Below are 20,115 nucleotides of genomic sequence, written 5' to 3'. Positions count from 1 at the left end.
CTGTTGTGACAGCTTACTTGCCTCTCTCCTATTTCTTTTCAGAGTAGCTTTTACTTTCCATTCTCACTCTGAATATTGGAGAGCAAACCTGTCAGATTTGGTTGTATTCCTTCCAGACTGTAGTGAGTAACAAAGCCAGCTTCTCCTCCATTATGCAGTTTCACAAGGATGAGACTGTACTTCTCACTCTACCACATGTAGACTTGAGCAAACTTTTTGGTTTTGGAAAGTGTCCAAGTCAACTTAAGTTTTAGATACTGAGTAGCAAAAATAAATGATGTTTGTTTTTTTTTTTTTAATTAGAGTAAAATGATTGGTCTGCCTGAAAATAGATAAGACGTGTTCCTTGTCCTGTGGCAGTTCAGAAATTTGTAGTTGTCTTCATATTATAAACTATTTTTACAAGTTTTACAAGTTCATGGTTAAATAAAACTTTATTACTAACGATATAAAAAATACTGTCTGCATTTCTGTTTCATTATTGCCATACTCTAATGCTAATCAATCCTAAACTGATGAGGATTAAAGTATTTGTAGATACAAGAAGTTTTAGCCAGCTTCTTGCTGTCTAGATCTAATAGGCTGTTCAATAAAATGCTTTAAAAAGTCTCATTTGTTTAGTTCCAAGACTTTCAGTTCTCCTGAGGTCTTAATCTTGGGGACCAGTTCAGTCTCCTATCACCACTTCAGGTTTTGAGTAATGTTGTCAGATTGTCACAGTTGATGGGGTTTGGCAGTGTTTTTTTTAAATCAGATTTTATTTACATTACCTTAGAGATGAAAGGTAACATTTTCAGAGGAGCCAGCATCACCTAATTTCAGAAATGCTATGGCTGGTTATGAAGAGACAGCCGTTTGGTTAATACTGTTAGTTGCTGACTACCTTGCATCCCTCCCAAATTGCCTGCTGGCTGGTCCCCCAGTCATGTCATGCTTTTGCTGGTGTTACAGCCAGTCTGTGGGGACTTTTCTCTCTGAGTTTAGAGTATCTTTCCTGAGGTTCTGTGGTGTGTCTCGCTTGACTAGCTGGCACGAGTTTTACTGCGTTTTTCCTGATGTTCTCATGACAACCTGTTAATGTGGATGGAAGGACAGAGATGAGACAGAGATCATCCTTAGTTTTAATTGAAGGAGTTGAGCTTGTTTCCATTGCAACCATCAGTCTTGTTTCAATAAATTTAAAAACGTTATGGTGCTTATATAGTTTTCCTGTGATGGTCATTGGCTGATAATAGTTGCTCGTATCTTGGACAGCTTCTCGTCTTCCAAAAGCCAGTGTGACAGGGTTGCTAGGAATTTTCTTTCTACTATACGATCTTGGTCACCAAGCACCACCAAGAAGGAAATTGTGTTTATGTGAGTTTACAGCTCAGTTCTTAACCTCTTTCCTGTTTCCCAATGTCAAGAGAGTAATATAAAAGGACGGTGCTGCAGAGTGCTACTTCATTGTTAATTACAGCATACTAGCATAAGCTGTAGATACAAGGTGAGGGAAAGCTGTGAATTGGCCCTGCTGCTGTGTGGTGTGCTTTATTAAATCTAAATACTCAAAACCAGAACAAGTGTAACGATATAAAGAGGTTTTCCTTGTTGAATATGGCAGAAAGAACAGGCGTTTTAGTTTTAAACCCCTGAGTCCCTTTTTCAGTACTTGGGTGACTAACACTGAAATGTTGGGGATTTTTCAGTATTTTTTCATGCTTTTTCTTGATAAATTGATTTGATTCTTGATTCTTTAACAAATACTTTTAGCCTTTTAATGCTTCCTGTTGCTTATGTAATAACTTCAAGTTTTCAGCCCATGTCATGTGGTGGTAGTTTAGGATTGTGTCCCTTCAGAGAGACTGTGCTCGGTCAGACCTGTGCCACTGTTGCTCAGTGTGCGGTTTGGGCTGAGGGCTGTGGCTGTCAGGGTTACCTGCTGTGTGTGTAGCCAGTCTCCCAGGAACTGGATTTCATCCTTAATTTTTATTGTCCCATATTCTGTGGTCTTTTTATTATTATTCACAGTCAGACTTGGTTTCTACTGCTTTAGTAGTGCCAGGAAGACTGGTCTCTGTATTGCTTACCTGCTTTACGGGATCATTTACGAGTAAGTAAAACAGCGTGGGCCGTAGTGTGGATCCCAGCAGAACTCCACTGGTGAAATTCTGCTGTGAAAACTGACTGTTTATTCATATCCTGTGTTTCCTAGCTCTTAAAATATTTGATGCCAGAGAGCCACCTCATCTTTCACAGTGGCTTATCTTTCTTCAACCCTGTGTTGAGGTGACCTCGTTGGAAATATTTTGGGAATTTAATTAGATTGTACCTGTGGATCAGATCTTGCCTGTCTGTGTTCTAGTTGACCCTTTAGAAGAACTCAGGGATTTAAGGCAGGGCTTGCTTTTACAGGAGTTTTTTCCCTGTCTCGTTTCCCGACTTAAAATCCACACACTGACATTTAGAAAAAAAGAATGCAGTAGCTTCTGCCCCTATTTGAAAAGCTGTCTCTTTTTTGTTTGTTTGTTTGTTTTGTTACCCACACACAGTTCTCCAAAAATGAGCTGAGTCCAAAATATGAGCAAGATTTAACTTGAATTCGTGTTCTCTCTGCTACTGGGTTTCGAACACTTGGAGCTAAGAACTTTTGGCCAAGGGTACATGGGCAGAACTATTTGAACAGAAATCTGCCTGATATTTTTAATGTGTTTCCTAGATCTTTTTAACACATTTTTTTCTCTTATTTTACGTGTTTACATGTTTTTCCTGCACATTCGTAATGATTATTAAAGAAGCAAACGTCAAGAAAGTTTTAATTAAAAATAAATGGTGTGGAATGTGAGACTATCAGGGTCTAATCCGTTTGCACAGGGGCTGTCCATCTATGCACAATGATAACCTCTGGTCAGTTAAACATGTCCGTTTTGTAGAGTTTGAATAATTTTGTAAAATGCAAGTAAAAACAGTGCTAGTGTTTTTTCAAGCACAAACTTTAACAAGAGAACTGATATCTATAAATCACTGTTGCTGGTGACTGGCGCAGGTTCCCATTCACTGAAGTCCAGGAATTTGCACAGCATTTGTTCATTCATGGTCTAAATAAAGATTTAGTGAGCATGGGAAACTTCAATAATAAAGTTAATGTTAAGTATAAAACCTCATCTTGATTTGTGTTGTGTAGCTAAAACATAATAAAATCTAAAATACAATTAAGTGAATAATGGCCTTTATCTCTTCAAATTTAGAAATCGATGTATTGGAAGTGATAGAGCTCCATCTTCAGAGTATTTGTTAGTAATTTTTAGGGACTTCAACATAGGGGCTTTAATACTTGAGGTAGATTTTCTGAGGACGAAAACAAAGCACTTGTTGGTTTTTTGTTGATGGTGGTTTGGTTTTGTTTTTTTTTAAATTGAATTGGCTTTTGGCAGGGTGGGGTAAGCGGTAGCTGTAACAAATAACTAAGCATTTAACTTTACTTCTGTAGAACTGTTCTTTTCAGGTACGTAACACTGGTTTAGTCTGTCATATTTTTCTGTTAAATTTTTCTTGAAAGTATTTTTCTTTTGGGTATAGCTTATGATAACAGTATCGTGCATGTAAAATCTGGTGCTGTTGTAGCACAGGATTACAATAATACTTCTTGACTGTTTGGTGGTTTCCTGATCCAGCACTTTACACAATTCATATTAATGTTGCATTTCTATTTTATGGATTGCAATGCTTGCTGTTGGGGATTAACTCAAGCCAGTGTTGTTGCTACACCTTCTCTTCTGTTGTTCTTGTAGTCACAGGAGAGTTTTGGATTTGACCGTAACTTAATGTAATCGTTCTGGTATCTCTGGTGCTTTCAGAAAAAGGTATTTACTTCTTGTTTGAAACTTGGAAGTCTGTGCCTGCATTTGCAGAGGGAGAATATTTCTGATCTGTTTCTTTAATGGTGCTTTGTGAAAATGGGTAGGTATTTAGTCCTTTTTGCTCAGATTCCTGTGTTATTTTTCATAAAGTTGGGTAATGGATCTTAGCAGCATAAAACCTGTCTAAAGTGACGCTCTGTAAATGGCAGGTTTGAAGCCATTTGACCCACTGGCTCTTGGAGTGCTGCTGAACCTCTGAATGAATGAATGAATGTGGAATAAGAGGGGGTAGCAGTTGCTGTAGACCTAGTGGAGTTAGGAACGAAGGAAGGGTCTGGAGGGGTGTCCTTGCTAACCTCAGTACAAGCATGGCTCTCTACTCCCAACACTCCCTCAGTTTACAATCTTTTAAGAGTAATGGAAGAGGCTCAGCTTCGTGTTCCTGCAGAAGTGACTTTTAATCAGCTTATAACAACGGGGGACTTGGATCTTCTGAACTAATTTAGAAAACCCAGTAGAAGTTTCTACAGTTCTGCACCAGGCGCATTGTTGTTGCTGCACCTGGTTTGATCCGAAGAATTTGTTTTGTGTTTGTAGCAGCTGAGCTGGTGGTAGTAAGCTATTGTCCTGAAAGTGTGTTCTGCTTTTCTTTTTATTCCTTTTTTGCATTCTGAGCAGTTGTTTTCAATGTTTTAGAGAACATACAGTGTAAAAATAATGAGAGTAGATTTATGAGCAGATTTCTCCACTGAAGGAAGCAAGCTGTGCTCTATAAAATTCTTACATTTATTTTCTGTATTTCTTTAGAGTGTTGAAAGAGGCACCAGCTGCATCGATAGGCATGAAACCAAAGCAGCAGTAGCGCATCATTGCCAGGATGACACATGTGGCTGAGGCAGTGTCTGCTTAGTGTGCTTAGTGTCTGTGGCTTGTGTCCTTTTAAAATTTCATAATTTTTTTTTTTTGGAAGTCATAAAAGCTATCTTTTGAGCATACATTCTGGGCACTAAAGTATGCAACTTTTGTAGAGAACTGTTGTGATGCAGGAAGGGCAACAAGGCTCAAAAGTGACAAGGGAACTGTAGAAAGCATAAGCAAGAGAGTTACAAAAGGCAGGTGCAGGAAAATATGGTTTAAAGTGGGATAATCCATTGAAGCTGTTGAAAGTGTGTAAATGGCAGAGAGAAACACAAATGAAGTCTGTCATAATTGCATGGCTTAATTTTTGGTGATGATAGGTGATCTTTTGTCTCTAGTTTGATACTGCCGCTAGATTTCGTGGCTCTTTTATGTTGATGCAGCTAGATGAAGAACCGTACCATCACCTTGCTGAGTCTGAGCAGGAGTCTTCCCACTGTAATAGGTCTTGCTCCAGGTATTTCAACTGAGAGTGTAGCAAAGTTGCAAGAGTTGAACTGTCATAGTATTTTACTAATTAGCATTGTTATATGTTTGAATGTTGTATTTTACCAGAGCACAGAGACTTAACATTGGATGCAATTGTGATTATGGAGTGAATGAGGAACAGAACTCATTTTAAAATGAGAGGAGTTGCCTAAAAATGCAGTTATAAATTAAGGGTTGGTGGGAATAGATATGCGTTCTGAAAGAGAATGTGGTCTAAGGAGTTGAGATGGAAGTTTTACTCTTGTAGTCTTGTTTTGTAGAGTCTATCCAATTGATATCCGTAGGTCTATACCATGACTTGGCTTCTTAGGCAAAAGATGCCATTGAAATATGCTACTTTGCACCCTTGCAAAGGGTAGAGTGTCTGTAAGGAAATCTGAAAAAATCATTGTTTACCAGTGATGATGATAACAAATACCGCAATGCAGTGTGTTGTGAATGCACTTGAGAAATTATGGGTCTCTTACACAGTAGATAAAAGGGAAGAGTCTGTGCTGTGATCAGCTTTCCACAGCATTTCAGGTGTTGCAACAGAAGAGAGTAACCAAGCTGTAAGGAAAAGGTGGTTGCAGAAGGACCTGGGGACAGCTGTGGAAAAATAGATAATTAAAATGTGTTTTGTGATGGGAGACTTGAGATAAGTAATAAACTTCAGTTTTAAAATGCTGTTCCCATTTGCTTTTCAGTGTATCAAGGGATTATTTCTCAGCTTGCTTATCAGAAAACCACTACCTTTGTAACTGTTTTTATCACTTTGTATTACTTGTGCTGAGAGTTTTTCAATAAAATATGTTTTTAGAAAAGTAATGAAATTGGATATGTTTCACCATTGGAAGTACCATCCTGCAGTGTGGCTCTGCATATTTTTTCTCTTCTGGATCAGAAAAAACTTCTATTTATTTATTTAATCAATAATTAATTTAAAAGCCTTGAAATGACTTAGCAAAAGGCATTTAACTCTCTATTTCAGCAGACTCAATGAAGTGACTCAGTTTCTTTCTTTATAAACCCGAGGAAGTTCATTTATGAAGCACTTGACTAGAAACTTTTATAAATTTTAGCCTTTTCTTTCAAAATGTTTTATTGGATGACGTCTGCTGGTATTTCAGGCAGGCAAAAGTATTCAGCCTAAGTTGTTCTGCTGTCAGTATGTTATTAGTTCACTGTTGCAGTGCCAGGGAGCTTTTAATAATTTGCTAAGTTGCCAAACAAATGGCCTCTATTAAAGTGGAAAGTAAGAACTAGTGGGGTCACGCGATTACTTTGCACCACAGGCTCACACTGACAAATGAGGTGTACTTTTGATACAAAAAGTCTGAAATCAGAATGTCTAGTAAAGAAGCTGTTCAAATCATCAGGCACATGCCTTATTTTCCCCTTCCTTGTTGAGTTATCCCTCTGGTAGATACAAACTGACCCTTCTACCCCAACTTTTTCCCCATCTTGTTGTAACTGCTAAACATGGCTCATGCATGCCCCCTGAGCACCTCCTGCTCCCTCCTAGACCTCCTGGGACATCTGCTATAGTGAAACATCAATAAAACTGGCAGCAGACAAATGTCAAAAATAAAAGTCAGAATGGCAGAAGGTGGTGTTGCCATGGGACTTGTAATTACAGTAATTTTGGCTATTGCTTGAAGATATGGTTTGGAATACCTCGTAATTTTTGAAGTTCATGCTGTCTTACTAATCCACTTGTTCTTTCTTATCTCTAGCTCTTCTGATCCTATAATGTACTTTTTGCAGTGTTCATCAGTACTGTATACGACTTTTTTAAATCAAAAAATTGTACCACCTCCCCCTTTAACTGTGAGTTTGGAGTAGAGACTGTTGAATTCCTATGAAAAAAGGCTGTTTTCAGTCTGCAACAGCCTAGCCACAGTCAGATTATATGATAGTTTGTATAACCAAATCCACTGTTGAGAGACAGGTATTAGTTTGAGGTTAGTATATAGCTAGTAACCTGACTGAGCAAATCCACTTACAGGCTTTGCTTTGCAAAGTGACCTACAGTAACCTGTTAGGTGCAGATTTCTGGAACTTTGCTAACCTTACTTTCTTTGGCGAGAACTTAAAACCCAGAGAAGAAGATTTGAAATCTATTACTCATCTAATTTTTGAGGAGAAGAGTGGATGGCTAGGTTTTTCCTATCTTGATGTGCCGCCTTCTTTTGCAGTTTTTGCTATTCATTGTTTTGTTTCTCCTTTCAGTGTTTGACCACAGCTATAGAGATTACATCCTGTCCTGGTATGGGCACCTCAGCAGAGATGAAGGGCGGCTGTACCAGCTGCTATCTGAAGACTTCTGGGAGGTTGCCAAGCAGCTGCGACAGAGGCTGAGTCACATTGATGTAGTTAAAGTTGTCTGCAATGATGTAGTGAAAGCATTACTCTCACACTTCTGTGACCTTAAAGGAGCCAATGCCAGGTAAAACCAAAACTCTGCATTTCATTGGAATTTTCTGCTTCTCTCTTTGCTTTCAGATGTGCTGTATCAAAGCAATGAAAAGTGTAACACCTTTGCAGGCAACTGATAAAGAAAGAAGTTCAGGCTTATGACCAGTTTTAGAGATCAAGTAGGCTTCAGGGCATCTATAAGACCTGTGGAAGGAAACACTTGTCATCCTTTTTTCAGAGTTCGGATTCGCTGCTGTTCCATTTCGTCCTTGAATCCTTTGCTCACGGTAGGAGGTGTGTGAGTAGTTCCTGCAAGCAGTGTGGACCTGCAAGGGAATGGAGAGGCGCTGTCAGAACTGTCAACAAACAAGAAGATAGTTATTTGCACCTTTCCAAAAATAGCACCAAGGTTAATTCCATTCTGTTTCCCATTTCTTCTGCCTCCGGGAGGCAAAGCCTTGTGGTATTTGTAAGTGGCCTGTCCTGCAATAACAAGATTTTTCCACTGGATAAAAATGCTGGCTAGACTTTCTTTCTCTGTTTAGGTTATCTTGCTAATTCCATGAATTTTCTTTTGGCAAGGCTTTCTTTGTCCACTTAAAAAGGTCAGCCATCCACTAAATGCTAGAGTTGCATACAAATTGTATTAATAATTGCAAGTGGGAACTCTTAGCCTATGCATTTCCCACATCTGAATGCACAATTTGTGTAACTGTGCATAGAATTTTGGCTTGTGTCTGCACTTACCTGCATTTCATTTATTCTAATTGAAATACACTTGGGTCATTCAGATTTAGACTATACATTTTATGTTATGACGTTGTTTTGCCTGCAATTAGGTCCACATATTTTAACACTCCTTCAGTGAAAAAAGATCAGCAGTTTTCTGTCAGTGACCAGTCTGTGTATTGCCATTCACACTTCTTTGCATTCTGGAGCAGAAAATAGAGTTAATGCATTTGAAGTAGATGCCAGCTTTATGTAAACTAATGAGTAGGAAATAAACACAAAAAGTAAACTAAAGGGTATATTAAAGAAAAGAGGAAATTAAAGTGTATGCACATTGCAATAGATTTTGCATTGACTTTCAGATATTACTTTCTTTCAGCCCTGAAATGTGCTAGAAATCTCTTGGTCAGGTAAAGCTCTTAACTGTGCTCCATGATTTTTAAGCATTTTACTTGCACTTTTGTGGCAGTAAAGTGTTTGCTTTTGGCAAGAGTTTGATTTCAACAGTTAAAGGATAGGGGTGGTATGTTTTGGGGTTTTTTTTAAGTATAAATGTTTTCCTGTTTGAAGCTGGGGCTGTAGAATCTACTGTTGTAGAATTATTGATTATTATTCATGCTGATTCATGATGAGGTTCCTTATCTACTGAGAATTATGACCGCTTCTTCCAAGTCTTTGTTGAATTGTTATGTCTGCTGTATAGAACTAAAATAAATTCTCTTGGGTATTTCCCAATTAACTTGTTCATTTTGGCATGGTAAATGCACCTGAGTCAATGCTGGATGAGGCAGACTGCATTAACATGGTAATGAAGAATCCTATTAAGAATTAATGTGATAGTATGTTCAAAAAAAAACCACAACAAAGCACCACCACCAAAGCAAAAAGCCAGAACAAACCCAACCAAAAATGCACCCACAAACAAACAAACCAACCCCAACAAACTGCAGAGCAGTAATTGCAGATGTTGTATAGGTTGAAACTGGACCTGTTGACTGTTTTTCACAAGCTGCAAGGCTGTGAATTCACAAGGAGACAGGTCTGGTTTTAAGATGCGTAACAGCAGATGAGCAGCATGATGCAAAATGTGATGCACTAGTATATCCTCAAGCTGCATATCCAGACTTGCTCAAAAAGTCCAGGAAGCTTTATGAAAATTGCACAGGGCTCACCTTTTCTTGGCAGATGGAGAGAGGGCTTAAATGCAATGTGTGCGCTATGGCAAAGTCAGCAGAAATGTGATGTTGTGCTCATATGCTACAGATCGAATTTGTACTGCCAGATGATCTCAGCGTGCATGTAATAAACCTGGAAGCACAGCCAAAGGCCGTGATACTGTTTTCTTTTTAAGGGAATTTGTGTTTTTAAGAATAATTTGAGTTTTGTACTAAATTGCCTACTGCTGTGGAGTTTGCTGTGCTAGAACCTGCTGACGTTTTAAGCTGTAGACTGAGAACTACAAAGTATGTCACTTCTGGTTTGGAAGATGGAGTTTCTTGGAAATCCTTCAATTCATTCCTATATTGCTACAGTTCGAACACAGAAAATTCTTCTTCCTGAGGTAGGGAACACAGAGATCTTGTTAACAGAAAACAAAAGTAGATTGAAGTTTTAAAGATGGTAGTACATTTAATTTTGCATTAATGTATTTCCCTCTGTCTCTAATAATGAATCAAGTTAGTTTTGGATAATAAATGTACTGGAAGAGAGACTGTAATCAGAGCACGGTATCTTTCCTGTTGTGTTGCCTGTTGGAGCACTGCATCTGTTTTCCGCTGCTGAGTTCACACTGCAGTGTGACAGCAAAGGGCATTTTGTCTCTTATCTGGTGGTAAATACTTCTTGTACGACCTCTGGAGGGGTTGCCAACTAAGCCACTTTGTCTCATTTTTCCTATATGACAACAGGTAAATTCACTGAAGTAACAGAAAGAAACTGTCTGTGCCCAGGAGGACAGAGATGTCTCTTTCTTCAGTGTGAAGTTCATGTGTTTTGTCACTGGGTCCACATCAGCCACAGAAATCACTTTTCTGCTTTCAATGACTGACTTTGACCTGTGATATATGACAGATCGGGATGTTCAAAGGGATGAAAATAGACTGCGACCTTTCAGAATGAGGAAGGATGCTACAGCCCTTCCTTTTGCTCCGCTTTCCCTCTGTCTTATCTTAGTCATTGCGAGGCTCCACTTAGTAATAAACAGCTCAAGATAAATGGCCAACAGATGAGGAAAAATGCTTCTCTGAATGAGAGAGAGCATGAAAAGAGGAGAGGCCGCTTCCATGCTGGCCAGTGGGAGGCAGGGAATCAGGAGGGAGGAGCCTGGTAGAATTAAGTCTGTTTCCCCTTATATTCTATGCTCTGGCTTTCTTTAATGGCAACTGTCTTTCCTGCACCTGGCAGACACTTCTACAGAGTGAAATAAGGGCGGAGATGCTCCTCTAGCCATGGGCAGAATTGTCTGGGGTGACACAGAGCACAACACAGAGACAACTCCCAACTTGTTCATCTGACATGTGTCACTGGGGCATACCCTGAGGTCCAGCTGGGGCTCCAAATGACCCTGTCACTTTTCAGTTACAAAATTTGTGGTGGTGCAGAATATTTTAGATAGGAAACAGTTTCGTTCCTAATATTAGCTTAGTGTAGAAATGGAATGTGATATTTCCCTGTGTCCACTGTTAGCTAGTTTGAGTTTGGGATATGGAAGAAAAATCAGCATTGGATTTATTGGTAGAAGCTGCTGCTCTTTTCCCCTATGTTGTACAGAATCAGGAGTGCATTGATAACAAGCTTAGCCAAGTGCATCCTGCAGGGTAGAACAGGCAGTATTTGGCCATTCTTGTTTTATAGCAGCATTTAGCCCTTCATTCCTTTGTATCTTGTACAAGTGTCTTTCCTTGGCTACTTTAAGCATAATATAAGCAAACTGAGTACTGGCAATGCCATTTTATGTGATCAAGGACAGACTGTGAGCTGAGTAAGGTAGTGTATAATGCTGGAAGCATTCACGTTGGTATGTGGGTGCAGCATTGTCTGTGGTGGCAGTATACCTTCCAGGGGCTAGAATTACCTGAGCCCAGGAATGTGGTCTTGCTCTGGTAACATGATGTGTTTGTTCAAGGCAAGAGGCAGCTATTCCTGGGGATGAAATGCGCAGTCAGCACGGGAGGGACTTATCATAAGTGAAAACAAATAGTAAGCATCTTTCTGTGAATCTGCCTGCATGAAAGGAAGAGGAAGTTCCCTTACACTTTTTGTGGGCTAAAATCAATCACATCAGATATTACTACGGAACTATTAGTATTTGATAAATAACACCATGTGCTGGTGGTCTCTAAGCTGCAGTGTAGGCAAAGTGAGATTTGCCTGCATAAGTAGGCAAATGGGATTTGAAGATGGTTAATCCTTGGCTCTTTTTGAACTTACTGACAGGCTGTGCCTTTTGAACAAACCAGTGAGAAGAGGTCACAGTGACACTGATTTCCACCCCACTTTCCTGCCCCCCCCATCCCCACATCTTTTGGTTGGACTATTCTCTTTTTGTCTTTAACCTACAGTTGGGGCACCTTGATCCCAAAGGTAGAGGAAGAATTGGCTTCTGCAGATATGGGTATGTGGTGTGGCAGGCTGCTTTGGCAAGTTGACTGCTACACGACATCTGGTGAGATGCTCAGAAGTGTTTGTGTGTGTGTGCCTGTGCCTGGATTTGCAACTGTCACGGTTTAACCCCACCCTCTAACTAAGCCCCACACAGCTGCTCACTCATTCCCTGCTGGTGGGATGGGCAGAGAATTGGAAAAGTGATAAAACCCATGGTTGAGATAAAGACAGTTTAATAAGTAAAGCAAAAACTAAAAATGCAAGTAAAGCAAAACAAGGGATTCATTCACCATGGGCAGGCAGGTGTTCAGCCATCTCCAGGACAGCCGGGCTCCATCATGCGTAACAGTAACTTGGGAAGACAAATACCATCAGTCGAAACATTGCCCCATCCCTTCTTCCTCCAGCTTTATGTACTGAGCATGATGTTGTATGGTATGGAATAGCCCTTTGGCCAGTTTGGATTCCGCTCTGTCCCTTCCTGCCTTCTTGTGCATCTCCAGCCTCTTCCGTGAGAAGTCCTTGGCTTGGTATAAACATTGCTTGGCAACAATCAAAATATCAGTGTATTATCAACATTCTTTTCATACTAAATCCAAAACACAACACTATACCAGCTGCTAGGAAGAAACTAACTCTATCCCAGCTGAAACCGGGACAGCAGCATAAGTCATGACTTAACAAAATGAGTGCTTGGGGGCTGCAGGCTACTCCCAGTCCTGATGCAGAACCCACATTTAATTAAGGGCTCAGAACTCTTGGAAAGTTGAGAGGGGGGAACACTGTAGGGAGATTGCTCTTTGAGTGATCAGTGTGACAAGCAATATGGGGATTTAAGTTTGTATTGTGCATGTTTTTGTTTTCTGTGTGTTACTGACAGGGTTGGGAGAAAAAGCTTGGTTCTTAATTTTCTTGGCTCATGTGGATGACTTTGCATGTAGAGGATATATAACTATAGTATTTTTTGTGATTACGATATGTAGTGTGATAAGATAGTTAGTAAAATAAAAGATGCTGCCACCACAAACTGATCGATAGCAGATTGATGCAAAGGGAATTTAGGCACTTGAGATTTAACTTGGTTAATACTATAGATGAATATAAGTTGTCAGGATAGCTACTAACACCTCCCACAGTTCTTGTTTTTCTTTTATAATTCTGTTTGCCACCCACAAACTGGGAATACCAAGAACTACTTACCACACTGCGCCTCTGGAAAGGAATATCAAGAGGATTAGTATGAAATTGTATAGGTTTGTTGAAATGGGAGCAGCTGCATGAAAGTACTGAGAACAAAATAGTCACGAAAAGCCAAGGTCTGAGCGCATTGTTAAAGTGAGCTCATGGATAGCACCTGGTCTAAAGCTCACTGTTGCTTGAAGCTTCAGTGCAGGGAGTTTGGGTTTCCTGTTAATGACTGAGTATCACGCAGACACCGCAATAAGCATTAGGACCTTGTGCTGATGTGATCATACCACAGCTTGTAAGCCATTCATACATTCTGTGGGGCTGTTATCAACGTGACCTATCAAATACTTTTTCCTGAAAGAGGTAACTGTGACATGTATACATGGTATGGTTATCCTCACAGTAATGCTGGGTAAAGCGATTTATTAAACTTGCTGATGTATCTTGATAAAATTGGCAGTTGTGGAAATGGTGGTGTTGGCTTTGTCCTTGTTTTCTGTTGTGCTTTTTGGATTTGGTGTGGCTTGTTTTCAGAGCTTTGGTTGGTTTTTGTTTTTTTGTGTGTGTTTTTGTTAGCTTGTTTGTTTTTTTTAGGTACTTTTTCAGATGTGTTTATGATGCTGGCTTGTAAGGGTATAAAGTTGTTTCTTTTATTTCTTAGAAAGTTCAAGCAGTTTTCATTGTGCTGCATTGTTAAGAAGCCTAGAGAACTGAGGCCAGTGCAGGTGAAGAGATGCAGGCTGCATATGGTTCTGGTAGTTCTCAGAATCAGTTTAATGAAAGAGCCTGGTGAGTGTTGAATGTACTGATGAAAGTCATTTAGAGTGAGTTACATGTGCACTTCAGCTCACAATTGAACTGATTGAGCCATAAGTGTAACTCGGCAAGACGCTCTCTTGAAAGAGTAATTAAAGAAATAGCAAGGCCGAAAGGAATGTTTTGTGGTTTATTTATTTATTTAAAGAGAAAGAACCCTTACGGTTTCCTGTAGAATTGTTGTTAACGTTTTTACGGACTCCTGGGTTTCTTGGTTTGTTTGTTGTTTTTTTGGGTGTGTGTGGGGATATAATTTATTTGCTTGCTTCCTATTTTCAAAGCAGACAGATGTATCTTGTTAATCATCATTAACTTCCTGGTTGTGCATGTCTCCTAATCAGGGTACTTATTTTGAGGTTTCTTGCCCTTGAACCAGTGGTACCACCAACCTCAAACCTGCAAAGTCACAAGTTGCGTGGACATTGTAAATGATAACTTTGGGATTGGCTTTTACTTGTTTTTTTTCCACTCCTTTAGGATTCATTTTAAAGCTCTTCCGTGCCATCATGAGAGTTGAGACTGTATAAAGACAATACTTCCTGTCAGGAGTGTGTACCCAACCACAACTACCAAGAGCTTTTAATACTCCTGACTGTAATGCGTCTGTACAGGGAGTTACCAGATGGTCCTGATTAAAACTTTAGCTTTTTGAAGTAGATCCTAGATAAAAAATATGCTTCCATGAGGTCCTTGTGTTGGAAAGCCTCGGAGCCCAGTCATAGATGATAGTCCAGTATTACAGAGCTGCAGTGGGTCCTGCATTCCTGAGAAGTGAGGAATTGTTGTTAAAGAGGTCTTGATACTATCTCAGAATTGCTCAGTTTTAGCATGGGAAGGAAATTTATTATATTTCTATAATGTTGGTAAAATTTTAACTGCTTGTCTTCAGGGACACCAAAGCAAATCTGCCGTTCTGCCTTCCTTTATAAAGTGCTGGATGAACTCACAGGTTTGCAGCAGTAAGGGGTAATGTTAGTACTGATGGCGTTCAGCAGGATACACGCTCAGTGATTGCGCGAAGCGATTTTGGAGCGGGTGGTAGTTACAGTAGGTGTCGGTTTGTTCCCAAAGAAAAGCACCTGCTTGGAGCAGATGAGGTACGAAGGAACTTGCTTTGGCAGCCCTGCCTATAGGTCTATATTCACAGGCTGCTGCCTGATCTTCCATTGGTTTGGGAGGCAGCTGAAGGAGATCCCTTTGTGTTCTGATGCTGTTAAATAGCATTAGATAGTGCTAAAAATGCAGATCAGGCTTAAAGATTTCATAAAATGAAAATTATGGAAAAGAAACTTACACAAGGTTAAGGCTGGCTTTGTAGGAGTGAAGAGGGATATGACCCGTAAGCGTGCTGTGTAAAGCATGAACTCTGTCTACTGTTTTAAATCACTGGAGTCACCTGCATCTTGATACACCAATATGTGTCACTATTACTTCAGTCTTGATTGTTCAAGAAGGCACAAATGAATTAGAGTTGTCACTTGCCATTATTTTTCTGTTACCTAAAGCAGATAAGATGAGCCTGGTTTACACAGCTTGGATTGTGCCTGTTTTGGAACTGTTTGCTAGAGTACCACATTTATATTAGTTCACTGCACACAGTTGTACTCAGAATTTATGGATAATTGGCTGGGCTTTCAAAGCTCTCTAAATAAAGATCTGCACACAGCTTTACTTAAGAGTTTTCTGTGATTAGTAAGTGCCCTTTTGTTTGGAAAATCCAGCCACACAGTCCTAATAATGTGTTCAAAATTGTATAGGAAGAGAAATAATGCCTGTGTTACTATTTGAGTTTTTTAATAGTGCTCAGTATCTTTATTGACACTGGACAGATGCCGCAGTACTCTGCTTTGTGTACATACATGTGGATTGCAGTTAAGGTTCTGCTTTTGCTCTTGGTCTCTGCAAAATGAACAGTGCCTTACTCTTCACATTCCCACAGAGTTGAAGATTTAGATTTTATATCAAGCGTTAAGAATTGGCATGGTTCGATAGCTGGGCAGTGGCATTAATACCTCTGTGATTGCTCACTGCACCTTTTTTCTAGTGGGTATCAGTGAATGGGAGGCCCGCGATACAAGAGATGCTATTTTCTGGGCAGAGTTTTTGTTGGCATACAATGTATTTTCCCTGCAAGCTGATAAATGGTTATATTGAGGCAAATAGAACTGTAATGCTTCACGTGTAAATGTAAAGGAAGATACAAACCTGGATGTCTTGTCTGTTTTACCACTGGCATATGGATTTATCTTGTAGCTGTTAGGTCTCCCCTCAAGCTTCCTCTCCTGCTTTCAGTGTCCCCTTTATTTCTCTTAGCCAAACAGCATTGAAAACTGTGGGATTTGTTAACACAACCGTTTGCAATGATGTGCAAGGCTTGTTTAGAGTTGAATTTCCTGAAGACTTCGTTTCTCTGTTCTTTTTGTAAAAATCTGGTGAGGTTCTGTGACTTCCCTTTTGCTTGTTTAGATCACATAATAGGTACAGGTTAGCTAGGAAAACAATTGTAAGAACTGCTCCTCTAGACAGTCATGTCTTCATAGGTAATGGAGATAACTCCAGAGAAAACCAAAACTCTTCTTAAATGGCTTGTCAGCTCCTCGCTCCCCTTGCATTCCTGTAGGCAGGAACTTGTTAGACAAATTAAAAGGGTAAGAATCAAATATTTGCCTTCCTACTTGTTTATTTCTGTTCCATTTTCCGTTTGTGTTCTGTTGAGTGTGTTATCAGGAAAGTCCTGGCATATGTCCAACTCAGCCAAGCTGTATGTATTGGCTGTGGACTGAGAATAAATTTGTACAATAGGGAGGCAAAGATTATGAGAAATTACTTCTCCTGCATGGATGATAGTATAGGTGCAGTTAATGCTGCAGGGTGTTTGCAGTCCCAAACAGACTGGCATTCTGCAGGAGACTTGTGGAGAGATACAGAAGGCAAAGAAGACTAATTTCAGTTTAGTGAAATTATGTGTGTATTATGGCTCTGTGTTGTGCTTTACACATGTTATAAAAGAATAGCTTGATCTAATCATTATGCAGGATGCCCCACAAATAAGGTAAGAGTGTCCAAAAAGGATGGGGGGGGATGTTGCGTGTTCACGGGCAAAAAAGCAGTCACCACTTGCTTTTAGTTCTAACTCCATCTTGTTAATACACAGTAATCAGTCATTGGGAGAGGTTAGTCTGCTGCTGGCAAGCTGATGTTCAGTGTAAGCCATTCTGTTTGCTAGCATCTTGCATATGCTCTTGGCTGTGTTTCTAAGTGGCTGACTTTGGGTGGACCAACCTGTCCAGAAGAGGAAGACTTTACTTCCCCAATGAGATGTGAATGTACATGAACAACCCAGACTTTCTGTCTGCCAGTAGTCTGCCTGGGATGTGTCTGGTTTTGGATAAATAGTGAATGCCTTTAGGGAGAGCATGTGATGGGGAGCGTTTGATGCAGTGTAGAGAGAAGGCTGTAGGATATGTCTGGACTATGCAAGAGAAATGGAAATGCACTGAGGAAAATACGTGGGTATTCAGCTGCCAGAGAGAAAAGATCCTACCAGAACAAGATAAACAGCTTTCTGAGCTCCATCAGCTGCACCACCTGTGCTGGTTGATAATGAAGACTACACTTCATCTTCATAAACCACTGCTCCTCAGAAGAACAAAGTGTTTACATCCAAGGGACATGCTTTGAAATTTGTTTTGTAACAACTTAAACCCTCTTCATGATCCATGTTTGAAAACAAAACATTTGATTTGGGATTGAATGAGAGTCTTCAGTCCAATCAGAACCAAATGTCATCTTTACATTCCTGTTGTTCTGAAAATTAATTAAAAATTATTGGCATCACCTTGAGACAAATTACTTGTATTGTTAGAACAGAATTCAAGCTATTAGAGTGTTGTTACTATTCCAACATACTTGCTTTCTTCTTGGACTGGCTGGCAAAAATCAGTAGTTACGCAATGCTGCCTGTCACTAGCAGCCATATAGTTGTGTGTAACTGAGAACTTTTGGATTTGACTGGGTACAGTTCTTGGTCACTTTTTTTCATGTACAGAGGCAATGAGCTTGGAGCAGCTCTGTGAGTCGATTGACTCTAACCAGGACAGCAGCTCTGGGAAGGAAGCAGACGTTACAGACTGCGGGAGGAGGCACTGGGGTGAGATGTGACATCTGAACCTTTGTAACACCTCAGAGCCTTCTGCTGCAGACCAGTCCTGGCTGCCTTTGGAGGTTACCAGGGTGCCTCTCGGCCGACTCTGTGTCTGTCTCGCTGTAACCACTGGCATGGTCACCTTGCCATTAAACTGTACATCTGTGACTGGAGCACACTGCTCTGAACAAACTGCTAGGGCACCTTGTCTCTGCTTCTACAGCTGGTTTTGTATAAAGAAAAGGTGCTGCTGTGGCCTGTACTAAGGAGTTCCCTTGGCATGTCCAGTCAAACATGTTCTGAGAAGTTCAGAAAACCACTGGCACCTATGAGGAAATGAACTGGTTGGTATTTGGCACAAAATCAAGGCGGGAGAGGTTTGCTGCCTGTTTCTTTCAGCGCTGTGATCAGAAGAGCTGTTTGTGGGGAGTCTGCAAACCCCACAGCTGGTGCTTTCGTGGCCCATCCAGCTGCACGTTGCTGTACCTGGTCAGTGGTGCTCAGCGCCCACCTGCTGCTTCATGCTGCAGCAGAGGCACAACCACCCCATCGCTGTTAGTTCTGAAAAACTCTGTCATGCCCTTTAGTCAAAATACGCCTATCATAAGTGCGAGGATTGGGGAGGACTTATTTGCCTATTTGATGGCAGGAAAAGGAGTATATTAGTATAATACATTCACAGTATCACAGTATGTTTGGGATTGGAAGGGACCTCAAAAGATCATCTAGTCCAATCCCCCTGCTGGAGCAGGAACGCCTAGGTGAGGTCGCACAGGAACATGTCCAGGCAGGTTTTGAATGTCTCCAGAGAAGGAGACTCCACAACCTCCCTGGGCAGCCTGTTCCAGTGCTCTGTCACTCTCACTGAGAAGCTTTTTCTCAAATTTAAGCGGAACCTCTTGTGTTCCAGCTTGATCCCATTACCCCTTGTCCTATCATTGTTTGCCACCAAGAAGAGCCTGGCTCCATCCTCATGGCACTTACCCTTTATATGTTTATAAACATTAGTAAGGTCCCCCCTTAGTCTCCTCTTCTCCAAACTAAGGAGACCCAGCTCCCTCAGCCTTTCTTCATAAGGGAGGTGCTCCACTCCCTTAATCATCTTCGTTGCCCTACGCTGGACCCTCTCCAGGAGTTCCCTGTCCTTCTGGAACTGAGGGGCCCAGAACTGGAGACAATATTCCAGATGTGGTCTCACCAGGGTGGAGTAGAGGGGAAGGAGAACCTCTCTCGATCTACTAACCACCCCCCTTCTAATACACCCCAGGATGCCATTGGCATACATTACTATAAAGTAAAGCACAGCACACTATACCTGTGTGAACTCCAGGCATGATGTACTTTCTGTAAGTTAGGATTCTAATTCTTTCACCAAGTCCAAATTGAAACCAGCAAGAAATTTTGAATTTCCTCCATCCATTAGTATCCATCTTGCACAACCCTTACAGTTAGTGGATGGTAGTGAATGCCTTCCCCAGCAGGCTGAGAGTGTCTTCTGGCTGAGAATATTCTCATGCTCCTTCTTGAAGCTGAACCAGAATTAGCCAAAGGAAAGGATCTGACTCCACCGAAGGCAGGCAAGATGAACTCTGACTCTGAAGCAATTAGGGTGATGGAGGAAAACTCTGACTTTATTCTTTAGTGTGTTTTTTTTTGTTTTTTTTTTTTTTTTTTTTTAATCTGTGATTTATTAGTATAAAACATGAGCATGTTCCAGCTTCATCCTGCTGATCACAAGACTTATCTTGAGGTGAGTTCTCTTGTCTCTTCTCTGAATGGCTCTGTGATCTCTGCATGCCTGAGATGCTCAGATCCAAGCAAATGTTGTTACTTGATCTGCCTGAGAGGTGACTCACCAAATATGTGATTTAGCTGAGAGGTGACTTGGATGGGACTTGAAAGATGCAGGTTCAGACCTGTGAGACTGAGCAGAGCTTAAAGTCCAGGGCCCCTCATCCCCTCTGGGGTGAGCATGCCGCCCACAGGGGTATT

At 40.6% G+C, this 20,115-nt stretch overlaps 1 protein-coding gene across 2 annotated transcripts in view; it reads left to right on the top strand.

The window, feature by feature from the left end:
* SNX25 (sorting nexin 25) overlaps nt 1-20,115 on the top strand; it is an 86,123-nt gene that overhangs the window by 14,620 nt on the left and 51,388 nt on the right. For both annotated transcript variants that reach the window (XM_065061176.1, XM_065061177.1), the window contains one exon: nt 7,458-7,674. In XM_065061176.1, the coding sequence (XP_064917248.1) occupies nt 7,458-7,674 (217 nt within the window). The remainder of the gene's footprint in view (nt 1-7,457; nt 7,675-20,115) is intronic.

The sequence above is a fragment of the Columba livia genome, chromosome 4 (genome assembly GCF_036013475.1).
Source record: "Columba livia isolate bColLiv1 breed racing homer chromosome 4, bColLiv1.pat.W.v2, whole genome shotgun sequence".
NCBI lineage: Eukaryota > Metazoa > Chordata > Aves > Columbiformes > Columbidae > Columba > Columba livia.
The sequence above is the reverse complement of the archived record's forward strand: the minus strand, read 5'-3'. Positions and strand labels throughout refer to the sequence as shown.